This window comes from Peromyscus californicus, unplaced genomic scaffold (genome assembly GCF_007827085.1).
Source record: "Peromyscus californicus insignis strain IS unplaced genomic scaffold, ASM782708v3 Scaffold_16__1_contigs__length_79575227, whole genome shotgun sequence".
Classification (NCBI taxonomy): domain Eukaryota; kingdom Metazoa; phylum Chordata; class Mammalia; order Rodentia; family Cricetidae; genus Peromyscus; species Peromyscus californicus.
Window position 1 is genome coordinate 75,841,675 of NW_026294458.1, and position 26,150 is coordinate 75,867,824.

The following is a 26,150-nucleotide window of genomic DNA, read 5'->3' on the forward strand; positions in this document are numbered from 1 at the left end:
GTATTAAAATTATGAGTTAATAGACATCTATGTAAACTAGACAAGGTTGCTCGTCAGGTCTCTTGCTTCACGGAAGCTGAGATACAGATTTTCCTCTAATAAGTTTAAAACATGTTTTGTTTCAAATCATATTCCTTCACACAGTGATTTGGGTTCCCAGAAATGCAAATGAGGATTATTAGTTTGTTAGTTACGTTAAGATTAATATAAATTATTTTAGGCAGGATTAAGAGGATCTTCTGTCAACTAAGAAGTTGATGTTCTAAGTTTTATGTTATGCAAAATGCTAGATATTTAAATACACTATTCTTTTTTTTTTTTTTTTTTTGGTTTTTCAAGACAGGGTTTCTCTGTGTAGCTTTGCGCCTTTCCTGGAACTCACTTGGTAGCCCAGGCTGGCCTCGAACTCACAGAGATCCGCCTGGCTCTGCCTCCCGAGTGCTGGGATTAAAGGCGTGCGCCACCACCGCCCGGCCTAAATACACTATTCTTATACCTTTCTCTCTCTCATTCATTCATTGATGGCCCCAGAGTTAATATCTTGCTAAGCCTGGAACTCAGTATTTAATCCAGATTGACATCAAACTCATCCTCCTGCCTCAGCCTCCAGGGTGCTGGTGCTACAGTGTGTGTCACCACTTTTTATCATTGTTATTTCAAATTGTACAGTACAAGAAATTCTTGTTGGGGGACCTAGTGTCATATTCTCATAAAAAACCTTGGGAAAATGAATGTTCTAAGTTTTATGTTATGCAAAATGCTAAATATTCTGAATGAACTGCAGAGGTGAGGTGTTTGGTGTGTTTACAGAAGCCCTCTTACTGAGCTGTGGGATAAATAGTGTCTTCATAACCTGACCTTGCTATTATGATGAAAATGGAAAGTTTTCACACAAGTGATGGAGGCATTCCATTCTTCTGATACAGATCATGACTAACTCTAATATATATATATATATATATATAAAATATATATATTATATATATATATATTATATATATAGTAGGCTTCTTTGAATTCAAATATTGAACAAAGGAAGGACATATGTAATAAGTTGAGATTATTCAATGTGAATTGAAGATGTGTCCCAGTTTTGTTCTTGCCCCACTTCCTTACTCTGTGCTTTTATACTTCTCCAAGAAATGAGTTGCCCCTTCTGTGCCAGACGTGTGCGTGTTCCAGGCTTTGTTTGTGTCAGTCTGGGTTCTCACTGGTGTGAAGCCAGAGCGTGTTCCAGGCTTTGTTTGTGTCAGTCTGGGTTCTCACTGGTGTGAAGCCAGAGCGTGTTCCAGGTTTTGTTTGTGTCAGTCTGGGTTCTCACTGGTGTGAAGCCAGAGCGTGTTCTAGGTTTTGTTTGTGTCAGTCTGGGTTCTCACTGGTGTGAAGCCAGAAGTGTGTTCTAGGCTTTGTGTCAGTTCAGTTTCTCACTGGCATGCCTCTGACTGGTGTCTCCAAACAGAAATAGCATTCCTGTGAAGTGTTTTGAGATTGATATTTCTGTACTTACTAAAGTTGGCTAACAGTACAGTACAGTATCACTTGTACTGTTCCATTGGCTGTTAGTGTAACTGCTGTTCCATAGTTGTTCAAAACAAAATGTAGGCATCTCATACCAAAAGAAGTACCCTGTTGGTTTTATAGGCAGCGTTGTTACCGTGCGAGAAAGGTCATGAGGCATGACAAAACCCAGTATCAGAGCTTTATTGGGGTGGGGAGGGGAAGAAGAGAGCATGGCCAGGCCTGTTGGAAAGACACGTGAGGAGAAGGGAGAGGGGGCAGGAATCTGTGACTGGCTTTTTAAATATTCCCCTGTGCATGTACGTTTACGGAGCTATCACATGCATGCACAGATTGCATGACCTTGTTGTGCGCAGTGCACGGATGATATGACATAAGACCCCTTGCTTGGCTACTGAACTGCGCATGTGCGGTCATAGAGCTGGAGGAGTGGCTGGAATCTTAACATTTCAGACTTTTTGCTTATAAAAGAGGCAGGTGGGCGGGTATGGGGTGTCGTGTTTCCTGAAAACTGCTTCCAGCTGACTTGGTGGACATCGGTTGACTCCTGGGGGGGGGGGGGTGTAGGGAAGGGGGCTTCTGAGGTAGACAGGCGTCCTGGGATGATGGGCTGTCGTGTGCTGCCTTAGACCTGTCCATCATCCCTCTTGGCCTGGGACTCTGGCTGCCTGTATCTGAGAGGGGCTGGTGAGACAGAGAAAAGCTTAGAAAAAAGAATTATTATTATTTTTATTTTTTCCTTTGTGGGGGTGGGGTGGGATGGGAGGGTGGGGGTGAGGGAATCCCGGGACCAGGAAAGTTTGGGTTGCACTTATCTGAAGCAGATCTGACTTGTCCATATGGATTCAAGCTGGTTTCTGGAGCTTAGGAAAAAATTTTAAACATTAAGAAGCAGCCACGAGAAAATTAAAAGTCTTGGGCTGGTGACCATGACATTGTAGTGTTTAGTACTCTGCTTATATTGATTTGTGTGTGTGTGTGTGTGTGTGTGTGTGTGTGTGTGTGTGTGAGAGAGAGACAGAGAGAGAGAGAGAGAGAGAGAGAGAGAGAGAGAGATGGAACATGTTTTTAATTTTACCTGAGATAAGCTTTATCAGAGACAGATTATTTTAAGGCACCCGCTTCCTTTATTAGTTTGGCATCCAGGAGACACAGGTGATCAATTGCTGAGGGCATTTAATAGATTGCAAAATACAGACTTTAATATAACAGAGTAATATTAAATACCTCTGGACTGTTAGTGTTCCTTACCACCTGGGTATATACCTGATGGTCCTTGGACTCCAGCTCTATGGTGATCTTGTAACAATTAGCTGAGTAGTTAATTAGAAGAGGGAACCAGGAAGAGAAAAGCTTGTGGGGTGAGACCTCATTCTTCTGGAATTGGTGACAAGGCAGTGGATCCTGAGGTCCTCTGGAACTTGAGAGAGAGAGCAGGGCCCTGTCTGTGTCCCTGTGCATGAAGAGGAGAAGCACTGCTGACCGGTCTGGAGTGAGGCACATGGAGGGGGCAAACGAAATGAAAGCTCCTACCTTAGCTGGAAACTCTCTTCCCATCAGGTACCCCTGAAAGTACAATTAAGTCTGGTGAGGTGGGTAAGGCTGTCCCCCTACCCCAACAATAGGGAAATCAGAAGGAGAGGTGGAACCCCAAAACTCCTTCAGGACTGAGTAAGTGGCTTGATGTCCAACAGGAAGGAAACAGATCGCCCATGCTGCATCCTGGGTTCCCTGTGGTCCATGGCCAAGCCTAGGAGGTCTGCTGGAGGTCTTTGATGTCCCCATGCCACGAGGTGCATGAGGGCAGTCAGCTGACCAGCATCTCTCTAGGTGGCACTTCAAACAAGGCTCAACTGATGGCCTGAGGGGCAGGGCACACACTAGCCTGCGTGGCCTTCTCTAGCACACATTTAAAACAGGGACCTGGAAGCCCTTATGCAGCTGCTCGGATAGCGTGTGCCAACATTTGGCAATTCTGTTCATGGGTTTTCTCATCTCTCCCATGGTTCCTTAACTGCCACAGCTGAGACTTCTGCCTGTGGGGTTTGAGGCCCTCTCTCCAGATGCTTAAGTTAGCCCTGATGTTGAGAAGCTCTGGGAGACATGAGATGGATTTTATTCTGTGTCTTGAATTACTTTTTTTTTTTTTTTTTGGTGATAGTTTGCCAGTTTGAGGACAGCTTTAGGAAGACCTGCCAGGAGGCAGGCTATAAACTGATCTCTGGCTAGAGAGCCATCCGGATTATTATAATCCCAATGTGGGTCCTGATAGTAAACTCATTTGCCTGCATCCTAGCCTGCTTCCAGACCTGTCTGCTTCTCAGGGCAGCTGAGAACGGGTGACAGTAAGAGTGAAAATGGGAGCCAGAGTCGGGCAGGAGCGGCCCGCCCAGTACTGGAGAACAGAACGGAGGTCAGATAAGCCGAGGAGTCAGAGATTCCTCAGGTTCAGGTTGACCGTGGGCAGGAGAGAAGACTCAGAAAGGGAGGGTTCAGAGCTTAGGTCAAAGCTTGGGAATGAGGTAACTCTTTTCATTTGCCCGTTCACTGGTAGAAGTTAGATAATTCCCGTGAAATATTGGGGTTCAAGCAGCCATTATGCGGCCATATTTATGTAAAATAGGGATACTTAAGACATTTCTCAGAGGAGGAATGGGACCAAGAAGAGGAAGCCTTTATGTCCTCTGACTGCAGCCGAGAGGAGAGAAAACATTAAAACAACAAACAGGATCCAAGACTCCCGTCTCAGGCATCCCCGAGAGGAGGGAAAGATCTGTGGACCAGCATAAATTAGCAGCACAAGTTACCTGACCCTTCATCAAGGGAGGGGTGAGGGCTGGGAGCTTACGTACCAGGAGAAACCCGCCCCCCCCCCCCCCCCCCCCAGTCTGACAGCATTCAGTGCTTTGTCAAGAGAGAACTGTGGTACACAGCCCGAGGATCCCCTAGGGGTCCAATGTGAGAAATATATTTCAGGCTATAGTTGTGGGAAATGGCAAGGGATTGGAAGGGGAAACTCACCAATCTGGGCAGCCAGTGTGTTGTACGTCGCAGTCCGGCAGCTGGGCAAATGAAAAAAGTGGGCAGATGGAGCAAAACCTCGACACAGGGTTCCAGACGCAGAGCGCTGGGAGAGCCTGCTTCGTCACAGCACCAATGTTGGTTTAGTAAGTGGCGCTGTCACTGTGTGAGGCACGACAAAACCCGTTATCAGAGCAGAGTTTTATTAGAAGGGAGAGGGGAGGGACAGAAGAGAGCGTGGCCAGGCCTATTGGAAAGACGTGAGGAGGAGGGAGGGAGAGATGGGGGAGGAGAAGAGAGCTGAAGGAGAAGAGGAAGGGGAGGGGCCTGCGGTCCGCCTCTTATGGATTTCTCTCGCTTGGCTACTGAACTGTGCATGTGCAGCCATATAGCCGGAGGAGTGGTCGGAATCCTGACGTACCTAAAGGTCATTCTGGGCTTTGGTAGTCAGTCATTGAATGGGAAAAGAGTGTAGATGTTAACACAAAGCAGGCTTACGTGTGTCGGAGCTGGTGTGCCACACCTTACTTTCATTGGCATTCTGTTGGCTGGATTTTTGTCACCTGGCCATGCTAAGTGCAAGGGTGCCTGGGAATAGAGTCTTCTTGCCACAGTCAAGAAAAGTAAGTACTGTTGTCTATCCCAGTGTCTTGGTGAGTGTAATTACCACAAATGTCATCAATGTCTTAACTAGTTTTCTATTATTGTGGTAAAATTCTATGACCAAAGTAATTTGGGAAGGAAAGGCTTTATTTCATCCTCAAACTTGTAGTTTCCCTCTCACTCAGGAAGGGCAGGGCAGGAAGTGAAGCAGAGGCATGGGGGGTGCTGCTTACAGGCTTGCTGAGTCTTCTTCCTTAGAGAGCCCGGGACCTCCAGCCTAGGGGTGCTGCCACTCACAGTGAGCTGAGCCCTCCCTCCTTCCCTCCCTCCCTCCCGCTTCAGTCACCAGTCAAGAAAATGCCCACTGGCCAGCCTGGTGGGGCCACTTTCTAAGTTGAGCTTCCCTTTTCCAGAAGGACACTTGGCTTGTGTCAAGTTGACGTAAAACTAGCCAATACAGTTATGAGACAGGAACTGTTCTCTGATCAGCTTTGTATTTCATGCTCCTTTTTTAAACTGTATATTCTAAAACTACTTCCCCACACCATATTTACCGTTTGTGGAGTGGTTTCCAATTACTCAAGTTACTATGACAGTCCAGTCTCTGGTAACAACAGAAGAAACATCTGAGCAGGTTAAAAATCAGGCACAGAGTAGAGTGGAAAACTGGTGACCGTGAGAGGGATGTAAGTGCTGATGTGGTTTGGATCTGGAGTGTCTTCCAGGCCTGTGTGTTAGAGACTTGCTCCCAGGGAGGAACAAAGGAATACGTAGAATTAAGAGTGGGTGTGGGGAGAGGTCTTTTAAGGGCTCCATGGGCACGCTCTTGAGGACGCTTATGGAATCATTTCCTTCCCCTTCTCTCTTTTCTTCCTGTCTGCCATGCAAGGAACAGTTTCATTCTGCCTTGTGCCCCACCATGGCACACCCCCACAGGTCTAAAGTAGTGGGGCTAAAAGACTGTGTTCAGAGACTTTTAAGACTGTCAACCAATAGAGAACCCCTTTTTTTCTATGCTGATTTTTTTCTCTTTTTTAAACTGATTTTTAAAGGAACAGGATCAAAGTATCAGGCAGCAGGGGAGACTGGTTCAAGCCATCGGAGCAGTCAGCTGAGGATGCCACATGTGGCTCTTTGTCCTTGTCTTTGTAACATAGCTTTGGTAATGAACAGTGTAGACAGTCCACCTTTTCTGCTAAGAGTTTAGAATTTTGGATAGACATTCTTGAAACATGCACACATGGATAAAATACTTCGAGTTAGTATGGGAAAGCTCAGGCTCATACATGATTCAGTGAAGAAGTGCCCTGCGTGCCATGCTAAGCAGACGGCCCTGTTCCTTTATTGTAAGCATGACTCTCCCTCCCTCTCCCCTATATGGCTTCACGTGAAGGGTGTCCACATTCCAAGTAGCCCCGTATGAAGGTATGTGTTTAAGAAGGTATTCCATAGGAAAGTGTGCTGGGCTGTAAGATGGGAAATAGTTCCATTCTGCATTTGACATTGACCACCTTATATGCATCTGCAAGCCTTTCTTCATCACAAGCCTCCTGTTACGGTGATGTTGGTATTGCTCACTCCTGAACTATTTTTGAGTGTCGTTTATGTTCCCTAAGAGTTGGTATGACACTCTTGCATAGGAAAATATATGAGTAGAGAAGTTCTATGTAGTTGGTATGCAGTGTTTATATAGTTGAACCCAGGGAGGTGTAGGATCTCCTGAAGAGTGCCCTATTCAGCCCAAGTGGGGAAACCTTGGGTAGAGAATCCACAATTGCTTTTTCTTTCACTCATTAATTCATTGTTACCTTTAAGACTTTGCACTGTTGGAGTTCTGAGAATGCAGAAATAATTAAGACCATTCTTCCTTCAAAGGTCCTGATTATATTTCAAGAGCATAATGATGACGTTAGCATGTGGCATGATTGCTGTGGAAGTTAAGAACAGCATTCTAAGGGAAGGGTGAAATAAGATTTTTAGTAAGGTTCTAGGAGAAGTTTTCTCAGGATGACATTTGATCTGGCTCTCACAATTTGAGTTCAGAATTTTAGGAGCAGAAAAGGGAGTAAGCTGTGCATTCTGAACGAAGAAAACTATTGTGTCCTGTCTAGCATTGTTGAAGAACAGCAAGCAGGGCAATGTAGTTGAGACAAAAGTTCCTGGGAGACGGAGTGGTGGGAAATGAAATGGGAGGGGTGCGAGCACTTAGCCAGCAGAGCTCTGTGTGTTCAAGAGGTGGGGCTTTGAGATTTCTGAGACGCAGCTGAAGGCCTGGGGCCTGACAGACAGCAAAGAAGCAATCCAGGGTTATGAGTTTCAGGCCAGAGCCCTGCTACAGTTTGACTGGGGGGTGGGCTAGGGAGGGAGGAAGAGGAGGAGAGGGAGAGAGTGTGTTGAGGGATAGAAGGAAAGAGTGAGACAGGTCTCTGACTTGAGTGGATGAGTGGGTGGAGGTGCTGTTTATAGAACTGGGTCCAACTTGGCTTTCCTGCTTGCTCTTGAGCCCCTCAAGTGTTAACTATAGTATTCCCTGCTTTCAGAGCAGGCTGCAGTTAGCTTTGGAAGCTTTTCTGTAGCAGCAGGTGCCCCTGTAACAGCAGCCACTGCCATTCTCCTGACTTTGCACTGGAAACAACCTGGTTGCCATCAGTGGAGATAGTGAGGAGGATGAGGGAAGGAAGGCAGGTGTTTTCACCTCAGCCCAGGGCCATTTTACCGGTTTCTGCTTGAGAACACTAACCCTCTGCTCTGATGGCAGTTGCCTGGATGCCTCCTACTCATGTGTAGTGAAATGCAGACTTTCTGGAAGGCTGAGGCCCTGCTTACTACCTTCACATTTGTGTCAGTAATGCTAGAACTTTGCCTAGAACAACACTGTCTAAATAGCAACCACTCACATAACTTAAGATAGCTAAGCAATCACATTTTTTTTAAAACTAAAAAAAATTAAGATTATTTTAATAATAATATAATTTTGTCCAATATATCTAAAATACATTATTTAAATCTAATCAAATTTAAGATGTTAATGAAGTACTTTACATTTATAACATATCTTCGTTCTGAGTAGCCACACAGACTGCAAGCTAATGCATTGGACAGTGTTGAGTGACAGCCTGGCTCAGGCTTAATGAATGAGCATGTAAGAATCTGCTATGAAGATTACATGTGGAGTCAGGGATTTTTGCTTTTGCTGTGCAGCAGTTGAACATGTTACTGTACTTGAGTAGTGAGAGGTGGGAGCTCACAGGAGGCAGCTCTGATGCTGGAGGACGTGCTGAGGTCACGGGGCTGGGGGTCACTTACGCCCTTGGAAGAGGACATACTTTGGTTAGTTAGTCTGTTGGTATCAACAGTTTTATAACTGTTCCCTGATAACATTTTAGATAAGCATCAGCATTCAAGTAGTTGAGGGTCATTTTAAAAGTCTTAAACTTGGGTAAGCGGCAGACTTCTTAGTGGCTAGAGCAGTGCAGAGACCTGAGTTCAAATCCCCAGCAACCCCACCCCAAAGGCCTATAGTGTTTTCCAAATGACTTCAAAGAAAAACATCTTGCTAACATGGGAAGTAGGAAAAGTGCTATTGTAGTGTGCCAATATTTTTATTTTAGTTTTCATTCTGCTGGAAAGAAGTATTTATATATTAAAGATTTATTTACTGAATCTGATTTTTAGAATTTATTATATTTGAGATTTTATAACATGTATCTGAATATAAAGTGAGATTATTTTTCTAAAATTATCTCTTGGTGATAATTATACACTTATTAATCACTTTGACTAAGTCCTCTTCAAGGATAACATAGGCCCACAATACTCGTTTTTCATAGTAGCTTTGGAAGCCATGGAAGTCATTTAATAGAATGAAATTGTAGAAGAGTGACAAAGACTTCACAAACCTTTGAGATGAGGGAGTTCCATCTTCAGGTGTTACTGAAAACAGGACTCAAGAGGACCCTAGGGTCAATAGAAAAGATCAGTATTCTAATGTTAGAAACTTTTGTGTAGCTGACAGCTGAGCTCAGACCCTCTGCCAGAGCAGTACATGCTCCTGCCTGCTGAGCCCTCTCTTGTAGCTTGAGTTTTCTCTCCGGGTCCGCCAAGCCCGAGCAGTCCGACAGTCCACTTATAAAATAAACACACAGACACTTATATTGCTTACAAACTGTGTGGCCGTAGCAGGCTTCTTGCTACCTGTTCTTATATCTTAAATTAACCCATTTCTATTAATCTATAAGTTGCCACATGGCTTGTGGCTTACCGGTATCTTAACATGTTGCTTCTCCTCACAGCAGCTGGCAGTGTCTCCCTGCCTCAGCCTCCACTTCCCAGAATTCTCTTCTCTGCTTGTCCCGCCTATACTTCCTGCCTGGTTACTGGCCAATTAGCATTTTATTTATACATAGCTATATCCACAGCACTCTCTATCACCCTATTTTGGAACTGACATCGGGGTGTGTGTGTGTGTGTGTGTGTGTGTGTGTTTTAAACAGTTTTAACTGTCTTATACTAGAAAATGTAAAGACAGCTGGGGTATACCAGGAAGTAGTCTTTGAATTCCAAGTCAGGATACATTTGGGGAAACAGCACCGTCTAATTCAGTTACCTCTTCTGCTTACTAATAGTCACCACTGTTCTTGGTAACTGGGCTCTTGTTATTTCAACAGGTTTCCAAGTAAGTGGACTTCATCTGCTCTCATGGTGTCTGTTCATCCATGGCTTTGCTTTCCTACACTGACCTCACAAAGACATTGACAGTTGCATATTTAGGCTGTTGAAGTAAACCACTACTTCTCTCTGTTTTCTTACTCTTTCCTCTTGCTTATCATGTCTGTTTTTTTGGTGGTACATTTATCATTTTAAGTAATGATGTTTAAATGATCTGACTAGCCCATTTTTGAGATGGAGAAGGGAGGTAAAGATCTAGGTGACTTATGCAAAGTCACCCAGTAGCTAACAACAAATGGCATGCTGACTGGGACCTCTTGGGCTTCTTCCCCGACACGTTCTCTCTAGCCTGCTTCACCAAGTCCACATGGCTTAGCCTTCCACTTAAACTCTGACCCCAGTCCCACTCCCAGCATGTCCCTCATTTTGGTCCAGGTTCTTGTGTATGCTAAGTCCAGCTCTACCACTGAGCTATACCTGCAGCCAACTTATGTTTCCAGCCCTGATTTGTTCTGTGTTCTTTGGTCATATTTAAGCTTTTGCTTAAAAGAAAGGTAGCTGCAGGTGCTGCCTGGGGCAGCTTGTGCAGGACTTCCTAGTTCTGTGTTCTTCACAGGGCTCTTTGAGAGCTGATCACGAAATTCATGGCTACTGATAACTAGGGCCTTTTTTCTTTGTTTTAAAAATGTGCCTTTGGAAACTTGTGAATTCTCTTTTGCATGCATGCTTTACTTAATCTCCTGTCTCCCCCATGGCCACAGCTGCCTCCGTAGGTTGTGCCTGGAGGAGATGTTCTCCCTCTCCTCTCATCCTGACACTTGCTGCTGCTGGTTCATGGCATCCTCGTTCCTCTGCACATCCAGCACTCTTCCCTTTGGAGGAGTTTGTAGGATTTCCCACCATTGTCCTTGAGGCACGATAGGGTAGTGAGGGCTTTGGAATCCTGTTGCTGTGCCTTCTGAGGATCCATTTCATAGGAGGTGCCACCAAGGGACTTGCTACCCAGTTCCTTTGCAGAACTCTGGCTGCAGCGGAGCCTCACACAAGGTTTCTCTGGCTTTGTGGCTTACTGCCACAGTTTGGCCCAAAGTTAGAGTTTGGTAAATGTGTCGTCTTCTCGCCCTACCCACTTCTCTGTGTAGCCCTGGCTGTCCTGGAACTTGCTCTATAGACCAGGCTGGTCTCTGACTCACAGAGATCCGCATGCCTCTGCCTCCCGAGTGCTGGGATTAAAGGTGTGCGCCACCACCGCCTGGCTTTACTTTTTATTCTTTGCTCTAATTGTTGACAACTATGCACAGAACTATGGTAAAGTGTTGTAGAAACCCATGTTATCCACTGTTACTATCAAGAGTTCTTGCTTGTAAAAATGTACTTCTTGAAAGGGAAAGGGAAACTTGGTTGCTACACACTTACTTTAGATCACCGAGCGTGAAGCTTTTCTTACACTTTATTTGCTAGCATCCCTTCTTCTGTGATTTTGAGTGCTATTGGGTGAAGAGAGGGAGACTGCTGTAGTGACTTTAATTGTATCATTTAGGCTAGAGTACTGCCATATGGATTTAGGATAGGATGCAGCCTTTGGACAGCAGTATTTTCTAGATTACTTTGGCTAGGTATAGAACTGAAATGTTAACTGCTTTTGCATAATGTACATGAAGAGGGTGAAATTTACTATAGAAATAGACTTTCTTTTAATCCCAGCACTTGGGAGGCAGAGGCAGGTGGATTTCTGTGAGTTCAAGGCCAGCCTGGGCTACCAAGTGAGTTCCAGGAAAGGTGCAAAGCTACACAGAGAAACCGTGTCTCGAAAAACAAACAAAAAGAAAAAAAAGAAAAGAAAAAGAAATAGACTTTCTAATGAGGGGCTTTTATTCTTAAATATTAAAACCATTATTCTGTAGTTAATTTGGTTTATTTTATTTATTTTTTGTTTATTAAAACAGGGTCTCACTGTGTATCCCTAGCTGGCCTCAGACTCTATGTAGACTAGGCTGACCTCGAACTGAAAAGAGATCCACCTGTTTCTGCCTCCCAAGTGCTAGGATTAAAGGCACATGCCACTCATGATTAACTTTTAAGTGTCTTTGTTTGGGTAAATGCCTTGTCTTTGAAGGGGTTGTGAAATGGAAATTCTGTAAATCCACGGTGTTTTAGTTGAAATCATTAAGCCAAATGATTACCTCATTGGATAATTTTAAATGTTAAGCTATGAGTACTTAACTGACTTAAAAATAGCTTGTTTATTTAAGAGCTGCTTGACTAGGACTGAAAAGGGTTAGGAGTATGTGCATGGCTCTCTGTTTATCCTTGGGATAGGAGAGGGAAAAGTTTTCTTTCTTTTTAAGTTTTTCTTAGCTGCTTTTGCCGAACTTGCTTTAGAAGGCAGAGGAAGGCTTGAAGCAGAGACTCTACCTAGAGTTTAGTCATGGCTTTAGGCATTTTTTCCGCAGCATTATTGTGGCGCAGTTGAAAGTCTGGCAGCCTGTGGTTGGTAGGGTTCTACTGTGTTTAGTTCTGGTTGTCTTTCTCTGTGTTTTTAATCCTTTTCTGCTGAGGAATAAGCAGCTAACCAGTCAACTTTTTTTTAGTGTCTCTGTACTTGCCCATCACTGGAAAGATCCCATTAATGTGTTGTAAAACCTTGACCAAGTTACAGGTGTCAGGTCTGAAGAGAAACTGAGGGTGTAGGGGAGAGGTAATTTATATGTATATTGTGTGTGTGTGTGTGTGTGTGTGTGTGTGTGTGTGTGTGTGTGTGTGCGCGCGTGTGCGCGCACATACGTGCACATCATTGTAACATTAACATTTTTAGAGAATAGCATTTTGCTATTACTATCTGCTCTGAAGGACAGTCCTTTACTAGGTTGTTTTATAGAATTATTTGATTATAACCAGTATAGTGTATCAGCTTGAAGAGCAAGGAATTTTTCTATAATTCCTTACATATTTGTGAGAATTTGGGCTGTAAATGTTGTTTAGCCTATAAGCAGTTTCATCAGGACCCCTGTTATTACCTCTCGTTTTCAATACTATTAACTTGGATGATGCTGGAGCAACCTTCACTGTTCTCTGGAAATCTAGAATCCTGCGAACCCTGTTTATCCTTAAAAGTGGTTATAGATGTCAGGCATTTTCAGGGGGTATGGTTTTGGTCTGGACTTTACATGGGGGCAGCATTGTGCTCTGTGCTGGGACTCTGCCGGGAGAGGACTGCTTCAGCAGCTGTCGCTTGTTCAGAGGAGCCATGGGCTGTTCCTTCAGGGCTCTGAGTTACAGAACTAACACTCGGCTTCTCCCAGAAATGAGCATGCTGTTTGTCACTGAAAGGTGGGTAAGCTCTTCTTAATTAGGAAATAGATACATTTGAAAAACAGTGTCCCTAATTTCTTGGGGCCTTAGGCTGAGTGCTTAGTTAAGCCACTGCGGATCATAAACCACTGCTGCAAAGTTTAACTATTTTCTTATTACATTTGCCTCAAACTTAAAATATGATTATGTAAGTAGCCGTTTTCCAGCTGTTGTGTTTTTTTTAATGAGAAATGTTTCTAGTAAAGCATTAGTATTACGTTTCTCGAAAGTTTTGTTGTGAAGATTTAAGAACTGTCGGCCAGTCTTCTTGTTGGCATATAGACCGTCTTCCATTTTATGCTGGCATTGCTAAATCTCTTAATGGCAGATTCTATCACTCAGGTTTTTAATTTACTGTCTATTAGGCAACGAATACTTAGGAGGTTCTATGGCTGTTGTCATCCCTGGGGCCCCTGAGGCAGGAGGGCCAGGAGAGGTGCTGCCTGCACAGAGCAGCACATTGGAACAATGCATCAGAGCAGCAGCCACCAGACCAACAGAGAGCATTGGCAATTCTGTTTGGTGTTGTTTTGTTTGTTTTTGAGACAGGGTTCCTCTGCGTAACCCTGTCTTTCCTGAAACTCACTCTGTAGATCAGGTTGGCGTCATTCTAATGGGTTCGCCTGCCTCTGTAGCTGCTGGGATTAAAGGCATGCGCTACCATTGCCAGGTAAGGTGGAGGTTGTCATCCCATGTCATCCTCCTCCTCCTCCATCAAGCATCCCTCTTCAGAGCTTACTCCCCCCTCAGACTTTATCCTGAGACATGACATACCTGCCTGTCTTTGATTCTCAAGACTCTCCACCCACCCAAATTCCTAATGGGCTCAGAGGAGTTTGGTAACCCCTAAAAAGGGTGAAAAGTTTTAGATGGTTTTATTTTTTAAATGTTTTAGAAGTATGGGTACCATCAGAAAAAATTGTTTTCTCCACTTGGAATATTTAATGCTATTGGTATCTATAAATACCAGGCATCTATAAATGAATGCCTTGTATTTTTGGTATTTAAAAATAGTTTAGGGGTATTAGAGAAAATACAAATTTGCACATGTGAGTTAGGCCAGTACAATAATTAGGGCACCCAGCATCTATATCTCAGGGACCATTTTAATATTCCATGTTCTATTAAAAATTAAGTTCTTAGCTTCTTTTCAGCAGTAAGGAACTAGCTTACCTCTTGTGATTGGGAGGAAAAAGTCCTTTTGCTCTGAAGTTAAAGAAACTTTTCTGTAGTGTAGCTTTTAGGATAGCATAGTGCTTCAGAGATAAGTACTGTGAAACATGCAGTAAGTTAAATGTTGACATTGTATGCTCACCTCCGGGTGTCCAGACTGTTCTCTGGGACTCTTGTCTTTGCAGCTGTCCGACTCAGTTGTTGTCCTGGACTTCCCGTGCACACCGCTCGTGCACCGCCGTCCGCTTCCACTTCCCTTGCTCAGCCTGTGCTGTGACTGTCATCCATTTAGTGTTACAGATGGAAGGAGCGCCACAGCATGTTGTTTCTGCGCACACAGTTGTCTTTTAGAAGTACTTCTCGGTGTATGGGAGTTTTCTGTGTGGACCTTAGATTCTGTCTGCAGCCATTTTCCTTCCATGACTCCCTGAACAGTTTTTTGTTGAGTGCAGATCTGATGTTGACGAATTCTTTCACTGACTGAAAAATTACTTTGCTGGCGTTTTTGTGAGGATATTTTCACTGGAGAGAGAAGTGTAGGCAGGAGGTCTCTTTCTTTGGTGGTCTGAAGATGATTTCCTTTCTTCCGATATGGCACATTGGTTTTCCTAAGTCAGTGGTTTTCCTGTGTGTGTGTGTGTGTGTGTGTGTGTGTGTGTGTGTGTGTAAAGCCCTCTGACTGTTTTGTTGGTTTCAGTGATTTGGCTGGATGTTTCAGTACTTTGTACTTGCTTTTCCCATTACTCTCTGTACTTCCGAATTTCTTGAGTTTCTATTATTGATTTATTTTACATTCACTGATTTTCTCTAGTGTCTGGTCTGCCATGAGGTCAAGTGACTGAAATTTTCATTTCTAGAATTTCCATGTGGTTCCTTTTATAGGTTACACTTCTCTAATAAGATTCACTGTTTACTTACAGTAGCAGTTTTTGTCTTTTAATTTTACTATTTCTTGATAATGAATGTTTACACCTCTTGCAGTTCCTGCGTTTTCTGGCCTGATGGGTTTGATTGATGCCACAGTGTATGTGCTGTGTTGTAGGGCATCTAGATTTTGCTGTCCTTCTTGAAGAGTATTTAATTGTGTCTTCACCCTTTGAGATTTGTTTTTCTTTCTGTCTGTGATAAGAAGGTCAAGCGTTGGGCTGGAGAGATGGCTCAGCAGTTAAGAGTACTGACTGCTTTTCCAGAGATCTTGAGTTCAATTCCCAGCACCCACATGGCGGCTAACAACTGTCTCTAACTCCAGGATCTGGCATCCTCACACAGACATACATGCAGGCAAGATACCAATGCAAATGAAATAAAAGCAAATAAAATATTAAAAAGAAAAAAGAAGGCCTTTATTTTAGGATAGAACCAGGTGAGCCATGAACCTAAAACATGGTTGTCTGGCCTGTTGGGTTTCCGTGGCTTTTTATCTTGGTTTACTCACTCTCGTTGGTTGGAATACAGTGTCACGCTGGCCATGCAGGCTTTGATAATTGTTTAGCTCATAGCTTTCTGATAGATTTTGTTGCCTGACCTCATGGGTTCTACTGTGTAGCTTAGCTGAAGATGAGAGTCCAGGGTGACCCATTCAGTCCTGCCAGTCTCGAATTCTCTCTCTGTCCACCTGGCTCAGCAATGCTGCCCTGTTTTATGTGAGTCTGATACTTGATACTGCTCTGTAGTTTTCTCCAGATAGAATGACAGAGTGATCATAGATGTCTCCAACATGTCTGAAAAACAGTTACTTCATGTCTTGGCCGGTTCTGTAGTCATTTGTGATGAATGAGGTAGTCTGGTAGCGGGGACTTTAAAGTGGTCACATGTGGAAGTCTGAGATGATATAGGCTTGTGTCATATCTCATTGTTACTAAGAGCTTGATATGCTGATTTCGAGACAGGGTTTCTCTGTAGCTCTGGCACCTTTCCTGGAACTTGCACTGTAGCTCAGGCTGGCCTCGAACTCACAGAGATCCATCCAGCTGCCTCTGCCTCCCGAGTGCTGGGATTAAAGGCATGAGCCACCACCGCCTGGCTTCATTAATATTTCATACTAATAAACACAGGCTTTTGTTTATGTCTCATAAGCAATTTCATTGTTTCTATGCACAACTAAATATTTTGTCTAGTAGGTGAAAATGTCTGCATGTGCATGTGTCTATGGATATGTATGTGGTTATGATTCATGTAGCAACATATATTGGTCACTACAAGTCAGTTCATCTATCCTTAGTGTAAGATCACTTTTATTAACTAGACCTTATCATTAGATTCAGCAAAGCTGCAGTTGATGTGTGGTTTAATGCTAACATAGATTTACCTAACACCAGCAACCGTAGAGCATGACACTGCCCTGCTTGGGCTGTGAAGCCCAGACGGAGACCTCCTGTACAGGAGAGAGCCATGCCCTGCCTGAGAAGCCGCTGCTTACTTCTGACTCGGGAAATTCACTTGTAGAGTGACTCCCTCATCTTCCCTGCCCTCTCTCCCTCCCCTTCACCTGTTTCTTTATAAATAGATTCAGTTCATGGTGGGTTCAGTCATTGAAAACTACTTCCTGAATGCAGGGGGCGTGCGCGCTTGGTGCTGACGGTGAAATAATCAAGCATGCTCTCGTGGGTCTCCGTTCATTATTCTCCTAATCCATTGTTTCTAGCCATCCTTTAAAACACAGCTGCATGTTCCTCTCACTTTTTTCTCTTGGACACTTTCTTTCTTGCTGTTAGGGACTCTTGTAGGTTTATTCTGTGCAAGCCTGGTTTTTCCTGGTGTTTCTTAAGGGATTCGTGTTAAGAGTCTGGCTTCAGAGTTTACATATTTGGGTGCTCTAATTTGGATTAACTTGAATTATTTTCATTTATCTGTTCCTTAGTATTGTTCTTGTGTTGGCTATACCTCTTTAAACTCTAATATAGAACAGTGCAGTCACTGGTCTTGTGTCCGCACAGTGGTAGTAGAGACACCTACCTATCAGGGTAGCTGAGTGTGGTGTACTCTAGGCCAGTGACCATGAGACGAGGCAAGTACCAGAGGCAAGGGTTGCTTGCTCCTTGTCACACTTCCTGAGGCCTTCCTCAGGCTCTTTAGTTTGGTCTCTCCTTGGGTCTGCAGTAGTGAGGGTATCCTATACCAGCTCCCAGCAGTCTGCTGATGGCCTAGTCCATGCAGCCAGTGTTGCTTCTCACTAGGGACCTGCTCTCCAGCCACTGTAGCTCTGCCTACAACACATTGAGAACACTTAGTTTTCAAGCTGTTAATTTGGCAACAGCATTTTAATGGGTTTTTGAAAGTTAAAACGTGCTTTTGTGGTTAAAAACAGTCCCCACAATTGAGAAGGGTAGGAGAGGTACAAATAGGATGCTGCATATGTGCTTCAGTATGGAGCGAAGAATTCAATGTTACAAGTTTATCAGGTAACTATCATTTGATATGACGGTGTATATTGTTGTACACTCTTAGGCTAAAATATTATAGTTGCTTGTTAGTTTAATGGGATAAGGATCATTTGTAATATGATAGGTACTGGGTGAATCATACAGAATGGTTACTGTAGACCCCAAAGGAAGCTATATGTCAACAATTTTGTATGCTTCAACCTAGTGCTTCATTATCTTATCATTTCTGCTGTGCCCACTGTGAAGTTACCATTTGAGTGTAAATGGAAGGTAGAAGCCTTGGGAAGAACACATACATGATAATTTGCTCCATTCAGGGTCAGTTTGAGAGAAATGTCTGCATTAGCTTGTCTTTTTAGAGTTTTATCGTAGGAAAGAAATAATGAGTGGATCTTACATTTCTTGGCATCATGGGAGGAAATGAACATACTGATTTCTGACATTTATACATAGAATTGAGTATGAAGTAGATGTGAACATGTCAGGTACACCTGTCAAGTATCCCTGTGTACACAACACCAAAAAACTTTAAAATCCCAGAAGAGACTCTCCACTCATTGATAACCAATGGCAGATTGTAAAAAGAGTAGCAGGTGCTTTTCTACCTAACATGTAACACTTACGTACAGGAAAACACCAGAGTGCCTACACAAATTCCCTCCCCCCCCCCCCCATCTTTAAGAACCGAAGCAGCCAGGTGTTGGTGGCATGCCTTTAATCCCAGCACTTGGGAGGCTCAGGCAGGCAGATCTCTGAGTTAGAAACCAGCCTGGGCTACACAGAGAAACTGTCTTGAAAAACCAACCAACCAAACAAACAAAAAACACAAAGCAAAAATAACTGGGAAAGTAAGTATCTTGGGAGCCTCTGGTCTACTGTGTGGTCAGACATTGCTTATTTTTGCATCATCTGCTACTGCTATTGACTAGAGAACAAATTCCAACCTATCTATCTATCTATCTATCTATCTATCTATCTATCTATCTATCTATCTATCTACTTATTTAGTTATTTATCCATCCACTTTTTTTTTTTTTTTTTTTTTTTTGGTTTTTCGAGACAGGGTTTCTCTGTGTAGCTTTGCGCCTTTCCTGGAACTCACTTGGTAGCCCAGGCTGGCCTCGAACTCACAGCGATCCGCCTGGCTCTGCCTCCCGAGTGCTGGGATTAAAGGCGTGCGCCACCACTGCCCGGCTTGACCAGGGTTTTAAATCTGCCTTTTCTAATCACAAGTTTGGCTGGAGATAGGAAACTTTTTTTTTAAAGAAAGTATTAGCTTTTGTTGGCCATCAGCAGTTCTGTGGACTGCTACAGTGTTCATTTTCCTTTTCTGCTGTGGGTATTATTATAATCATGGTTCCAGCTTACCTGTGAGTGATTACTGGACAACCCCCCCCCCCCATCTGAGCTTGCCAGGTCTAAGTTTTGTTAGGGCAGTGTTAGGAACGTCTAGGGGAATCTAGCATCCTCAAATTAAGTTGAGTTAGGTATTTGAATATCTGTTTGCTCAGCTCTTGGTTGCCTCCATCAGTGGAGAGCGTCCCTGTAGCTCTTTGACTAGCTAGGGGTGCCGATTGCTAGCTTTGCTTTCAGATGTGTTTGTGGGCAGCTGGTGAATTGGCAAGGCCCTTCTCAAGAATTCACACCAGAGGGTTGGTTCTTAAGTGTTAAGAATTTCATAGGGAAAATCAGTTTTAAAAGTTGTTACTTTTGGACCAGTGAGATGACTCAGCAGAGAAAGACATTTGTTGCCAAATCTGATGACCTGAGTTTGACCCCCAAGACATGGTACAAGGAGAGAAACTGACTCCTGCAGGTTGCACTCTGCCCTTCACGTGTGCACTATGGCATGGCATGTGTGAGCTCGTGCACACAAACTCAAAAAAATTTTAAAAAGTAAACAAATAAATGTAATATTTTAAAGTTAATTGTTCATTATAAAAAAAACTTTCAAAGGGATTTTCTAAAAAGAAATTTATATTAATTTTATTCTGTGTTTTATACCATATTTAACATATAACTGTTACGTTGAACGACTACGCCTGTTGGTTGTTACAAAGGTTTTTAATAATATTGGATGTCCTAAAGTACTAATTTAGTGTCTGAGATACATCAAGTGACACACCCATCAGGCTGTGACTACTTTAACCCTCCGCTCGTCTGTTCCAGGAGGAGAGACTTCAGCATGCAAACCTTCATCTGTTCGGCTTGCACCGTCATTTTCATTCCATGCTGCTGGCCTTCAGATGGCTGGACAGATGCCCCATTCACACCAGTACAGTGACCGTCGCCAGCCAAATCTAAGTGACCAGCAGGTTTCTGCCTTATCATATTCTGACCAGATTCAGCCACAACCTCTAACTAACCAGGTAATTTCATCAATTATCAGAGATGATGTTGAAATTATAGCTTATCCCTTTGAAAATACTAGACCAGTAAAATGGCAGAGTGCCGTTCAGTTTTACCTGTTAAATGGAAGCCTTGGTAAACAAAGCATGATGTGCAGCGGTTTGTGTTTAAATGTGTTGGTTCTCTCCACCACTTTAACATGAGTATTGAAAGATACTCATAAACAGCCACAACTTCTCATTCTGGAACAAAGAAGAGGAAAGTATTTCTAAAGAAGAGTATTTAAAATGTAAAGAAAATTAAAAACGTAAATTAAATAAGAAAGGCATAGGAAACTGAGAATCAATTACAACAAATTTATGCTATAAACACTTATTTACATTTGTAAAATTATAGACAAAAATTCTTAACACTCAAAGGATGTGGGAATATTAAGAATGCTGTTCTAATATTCAGACCACAGATCCAGCAATTTCTCATAAATTTGAGGCTATAAAAAGAATGTTGAAATCTCTCAATGAGCACATTGTATGTATACACATGGGTATATCCTAAATGTTTGAATTAGCTGTGCCCTACATTAATTACTGTTTTGGGGGAATCTTCTCACTGACTGTGGTTGTGAGGTAGAATTTATTTTCTTTTTTTTTTTTTTTGGTTTTTCGAGACAGGGTTTCTCTGTGTAGCTTTGCGCCTTTCCTGGAACTCGCTTTGGAAACCAGGCTGGCCTCGAACTCACAGAGATCCGCCTGGCTCTGCCTCCCGAGTGCTAGGATTAAAGGCGTGCGCCACCACCGCCCGGCTGAATTTATTTTCTTACTGTGGTGAGTCAGGAACGTGACTGCTGTTAATGGATTTAGGATTTTAGTTAGCCATTGCTTTATTCAGATCTTTTAGTATAGTAAGTGAGGAATGACAAGTATTTCTTCTACTGGATTACTTGAGTGAAATTTGCTCTCTCTGGTTGAATAATGTGTGTGGATTTAATGAGTAGTTGGCTATGGTTGAGTGTCTTATGTTATAGGCGTCCTTTGCGAGGCTTCTCGCAATACATTAGCAAAGTGTAGAGTATGTGAACAGCAGCATTGTGACTTCGAATCTGTTTCATTGAGTCAGTTGATTTAGAAGTTAGGTCCATGTTTGAGAATTGAAGCAGTTCATCAGAATGTTCAGGTTTAGAAAGCTCTTGATCATGTACCAGGGGGAAGCAGAGAGCGAGTGGAGCAGGTCCACTTGTAGTGTGCTGGAGACACAGTGTTCTCGGGGTTCTCACTCTCCCGTCTGTGTCAAAGCAGCGACTGTCACATGGATATTGACTCATGTGCTTTCCACTTCTAAGTTCTGTGTGTGTGTGAGTGGTGATAGACTTCCGAGTTCAGCTCTGCTTGCTTCCTTTAGATAGAGAGCTCTTGGATTTATAATAGCTGCTATTTACAGAGAGCCAGGAAAAAAATCCTTTAAGATAATTTATATCATGTTAGTTGATAATTTAGTTAGCAGAGTATCTTTTTTTTTTTTTTTTAAGTTTTTCGAGACAGGGTTTCTCTGTGTAGTTTTGGTACCTGTCCTGGATCTCGCTCTGTAGACCAGACTGGCCTCAAACTCACAGAGATCCACCTGCCTCTACCTCCTGAGTGCTGGAATTAAAGGCATGCACCACCATCGCCCAGCTGAGTATCTATTTTTGTATTCAGCTAGTATCTTGTCTTTTAAATGATATTTTGCTTAATATTTCTGATTTAAGACATAAGTATTTTTAAAGATTTATGTGATGTAAAAAGACTACTAAATAGAGGCAGGTGTGGTGGCGCACATTTTTACTCCCAGAACTTGGGAGATAGAGGTAAGTATGAGTATGAGTCTAGCCTTGTCTACATAGTGAGTTCTAAGACAGCCAGGGCTACAAACAAACAAGGCTATTAAGTGATAATGAAGTATTTCTTTCAAAGTCCACAAGTTTCTGAGTCTAATAAGGCAGTCTTTAGAAGAAGGTGTCTTCCTTAGGACTGATGGGGTGTCGTTTGCCAAGGAGTGTATGATGGGCTCATAGCATTAGCACTAGATCTGCTTATAGGACTTAAGTTAAAAACACAGGGACACCTCATGTCTGAGAGGTTATTGAATGTAGAACTGGGACCTTATTTGAGACCCTCGTAAGTATTTTCTAGCTATTATCTTGTATAAATTTCATAATGTGATTTTCATTGCTTCTTATTATCACTTTATCAATGTCTTTTAAGTGGAGCTCAGTGCCCAAGTGCTTTGAAAGGAGCTTAGATTTTATGTCTAGTCATTGGTTTTCCTCATGAATGTGTTGATTATAAATATAAAAGTTTCAGTTTGGAAAATAGTTAAGAAATGAGCATCACATAAGTGTGAGCGCAGACGAGTGTGACCGAGGAGCCCTGGTCTCTGGGCTAGTCCAACTCTCAAGGCGTCTCTTGGTGCTCTTGTGGTCCACCGTGCCCTGGTTGTGGTGAAAATGTTGTTCCCTCTGCTTCGTTGATCACTCTTAGAACAGCCTCTCAAACTGCTGACCTTTGAGAAAAGCTTTGTCGTGGTCTTCTGGTCCCCAAAACTTGAGTGCTGTAAAGGTCTCCAAGAGCTGAGCAGTGGCATAAGAATGGTCTGGTGGTCATTAGTGTAGGTGCGCAGTGTCATTGCATTTGAGTCTCTGGACTTCAGGAAGCCCTTTTAGGAACTCCTTCATTGAGGCATGGCACCTGGTGGCAGAACGGTGCTTGTAGGACTCCCTGGACATTGTCATGCTTGGGTAGATTTTGGTCTTCTTCTGTAACAGGGACAGATACCTATTAGAGGGGTAGAGTCTGGGATGTTAGAGCCATACTTCATCAGCATCCAGCACTGGCTTTTTGTAGTCACCTGATTTTAGAAGCTGTAGGCTGGTTCAGTGGCTAGGTGTATTTTTATCTGCCTGTTGTAAATCAGTCAGGCTTTAGAAATAATTCAAAAGAAATTGTCATTGGACTAAATGTCTAGTAGAGAAGGCATATGGGGCAGCATCACATATGTCTCCAGCACCATGGATGTACCTATAAGTCCACTGTCTGGCATATTATCTGTTCACTTCGTTTATTTGCTCCAGAAGTTGTTTCCCTTAGGATCCAGATAAAAGAAGTAACTTTGAGAGTGTGGAGTCTAATAAAAGTTTTCTTCTTTTTTGGAAGAGGCTTGACTAGGTTATGCTAGAAGGGACTTGACTGACTAGGTTATGGTAGAGGGAACTTGACTAGGCTGTAGTAGAAGGGCCTTTCCTAGGTTATAGTAGAGAGAACGTGACAAGGTTATGGTAGAGGGCGTTACACAGCTGCAGTGTAGTTAAACTGCTAGTCTTTCTGTCTATTGAAGGTGATGCCTGACATTGTCATGTTACAGAGGCGGATGCCCCAAACCTTTCGTGATCCAGCAACTGCTCCTTTGAGAAAACTTTCTGTCGACTTGATCAAAACATATAAGCATATTAATGAGGTAAGAGTATTGATTTGCTATGGTATCATATACATTTTCAATAGAACAAGGGACAAGTGTTTTGTTGCCTCTTAGACATCTAAATGTGTTTTATTTCTAATAATTGTAATGAATTGTAAGTTAATGATTTATAGATAGCATAATTACAACTATAGAAAATGTATTAACAAAGACTGCAGATGAGAACACTAGATGACTTCCTCCTTTCCAAAGTATATTTAATATATATTTAGTTATTTCTATAGCTTTTCTCAGAGCTAGAGAGGATACCAAATAACTATAAAAAGCTTGTAGGCAGTAGACTTTTGCTTAAATTTTCATATATATAATATACACTATATATGAGATGCACATCTGTATGTGTTTATTTGTATGTATTTCTGTATATGTATATATTTCTGCTTTAGTCCTGATACTAGGACTTCCTGTGAGATACATTGACTGTTAAGTTAAAAGGACCTGCTTTATTTGAACTAATTATATTTCTGTCATGTCTTTTACATTCCCTCCAAAAATTGTCCATCCATCCATCCATTCATTTTTGAAACAGGATCTCACTCTGTAGCCTCGGCTGGTCTTGAACTTGCAACAGTCCTCCTGTCCCCACCTGCTGAATGCTGAGATTACAGGGCTATGTGTGTTTTTTAATCTGTGTCTTTCCATGGTAAGATATTCAAAAACTTTCATTGAAAAACAGGATTAAAGAAAAAAGCACATTGAATTATTTCTCTTGTAACTCGGCTTGTTGCCACTAAAAATTGTTTTCTGGTGTTTGGACCTTTTCTCCTTGATTGCCATTTGCTTCTGGCCTCAACTCTAGTTTTATAACTCATTGTTCAGTGCGAGATTTCTAGAAGAGCCATGCTTCCTCACTGGAGCCTTTCTCACTGAAGGTTATCTTCTACAGGCTCTGGAGCAGCTTTGACAAAGAGGTGTTCTTAGGTATATAGAAGTGTTACAGCAGGTCCATACCATTTAGTGCTTCAGCACTGTGTCAAGATAAAATTAGAAAGCCTCAGTGAACGTTTCTGAGGTAGATTCTGTCCACATTTGTTTATTATACCTTGTGATTTTCTGGAAATATCTGAGACATTGTTTCTCACAGCGTGTCAATGTCAGTTTGTTAACGTGATGAATTGTTATCAGACCCCGGTTAAACTGTTGTTAATAGCATCTTTGTTGACGCTCATTTATCAGATGTCCTGTCACAGTGTATCAAGGTACCAATTTTTTAGGATATTATTGTTGTCATTCCAGTAGCTTTAAAAACTAAGCTGTAAGAAACTCAGGTTTAAGAAAAATAACTTGGTTTGTGATTGACCGCAAAGGCTAAAGGGATTGGCAAGGAGGTATGTGGACAGAATGGGTGTGGCTTTCATCAGTCATTAGATTATTCTGGACATAGAAATTGGATGGCTGTAGTAAAACATCAATTCCTTGGTATTTAAAACTTTAATTTTAAAAACCTTTTGCTCTAAGATTAAATACCAAATTATTATTAACTGGAGAAGAAGGCATGAAAGACCTTGAACTTGAAGGGAATAAAAATGTTACTCCTTTTGTTTGGGGTTTCTCATTGTGTTTCTAAGATCTGTGTAATCTTACTGTATAGAAATTATGCTGTGCATTAACAAAAGTGTAAGTGAGGGACTTTGATCCTTTGTTAATGGGATGGTTTAGACCAGTCACTTAATACCTCTTATTTATAAAACGTATCTGCAGTTCAGCATTGAATTTCATTATGGACCCCCCCTCATTGGTTATACTTTTGCATTCAGATGTCAACTGCAGAAAATCTTTGTTTTGCGTTTTTTATTAAAAAAGTTGTTCATCAATTTTATACTGGTTTGTTGGGAGTATACTTTTAATATTCAGATCAATAGTGACTTAAGTCACAGTTAACCTTGGGTATATTCTTTTCAGGTTTACTATGCAAAAAAGAAGCGAAGACACCAACAAGGCCAGGGAGACGATTCCAGTCACAAGAAGGAGCGGAAGGTTTACAACGATGGTTATGATGATGATAACTATGATTATATTGTAAAAAACGGAGAAAAATGGATGGATCGTTATGAAATTGACTCCTTGATAGGCAAAGGTTCATTTGGACAGGTAATTTAATGGAGAATGCTGAATTTCACTAATTAAAACTTCTATTTAATCATGATAGCATATCCTTAGTAATGCACTTTTGATATTAATAAGTTGATGTGAACAGTATATATTTAAATACTTAGATGATCATAATTCTCCAGCCATAAAAAACCCTTTTATTTTTCTAAATGTTTGTTTTGCTGCTGACTGTTTACTTTTCGCTAGTGACTGTAGTGATTAATTTTAATTGCAAGCAGCTAGTATTCCCTCTGTTGTCTGGCTAAGTCTAGTCATTCTTCACTGTTGGTTAGAGTTAGGTGTCTCTGGCTGCTCAGACCTCCTGAGGCGGCACAGCCAGCACTCTTCCCCTTCCTGAGGCTGGAACTGTGCTCTGGGTTTTACACCAGCCGATGTAACTGCATCAGGTTGTAAGCAGGCATACAGGCTTCAGAATTCCTTTTTCTTCCATCCTGTAGCAGATAGTGCAAACTCTGTTTGTGG

The 26,150-nt window shown here is 42.3% G+C and overlaps 1 protein-coding gene and 1 long non-coding RNA gene across 4 annotated transcripts in view; one reads left to right on the top strand and one right to left on the bottom strand.

Moving 5' to 3' along the window:
• Dyrk1a (dual specificity tyrosine phosphorylation regulated kinase 1A) overlaps positions 1-26,150 on the top strand; it is a 133,154-nt gene that overhangs the window by 76,205 nt on the left and 30,799 nt on the right. For 2 of the 3 annotated variants that reach the window (XM_052741277.1, XM_052741275.1), the window contains 3 exons: positions 19,887-20,086; positions 23,436-23,555; positions 25,479-25,667. In XM_052741277.1, coding sequence (XP_052597237.1) covers positions 19,964-20,086; positions 23,436-23,555; positions 25,479-25,667 — 432 coding nt within the window. In that variant the 5' untranslated portion in view covers positions 19,887-19,963. The remainder of the gene's footprint in view (positions 1-19,886; positions 20,087-23,435; positions 23,556-25,478; positions 25,668-26,150) is intronic. The other variant, XM_052741276.1, reaches the window with a different exon arrangement.
• LOC128112281 (uncharacterized) lies at positions 1,084-4,797 on the bottom strand. Its single transcript, XR_008218932.1, has 3 exons — positions 4,540-4,797; positions 3,052-3,084; positions 1,084-2,971 (listed from the first exon to the last, which is right to left on the bottom strand). It is a non-coding gene; the product is annotated as an uncharacterized LOC128112281 (long non-coding RNA).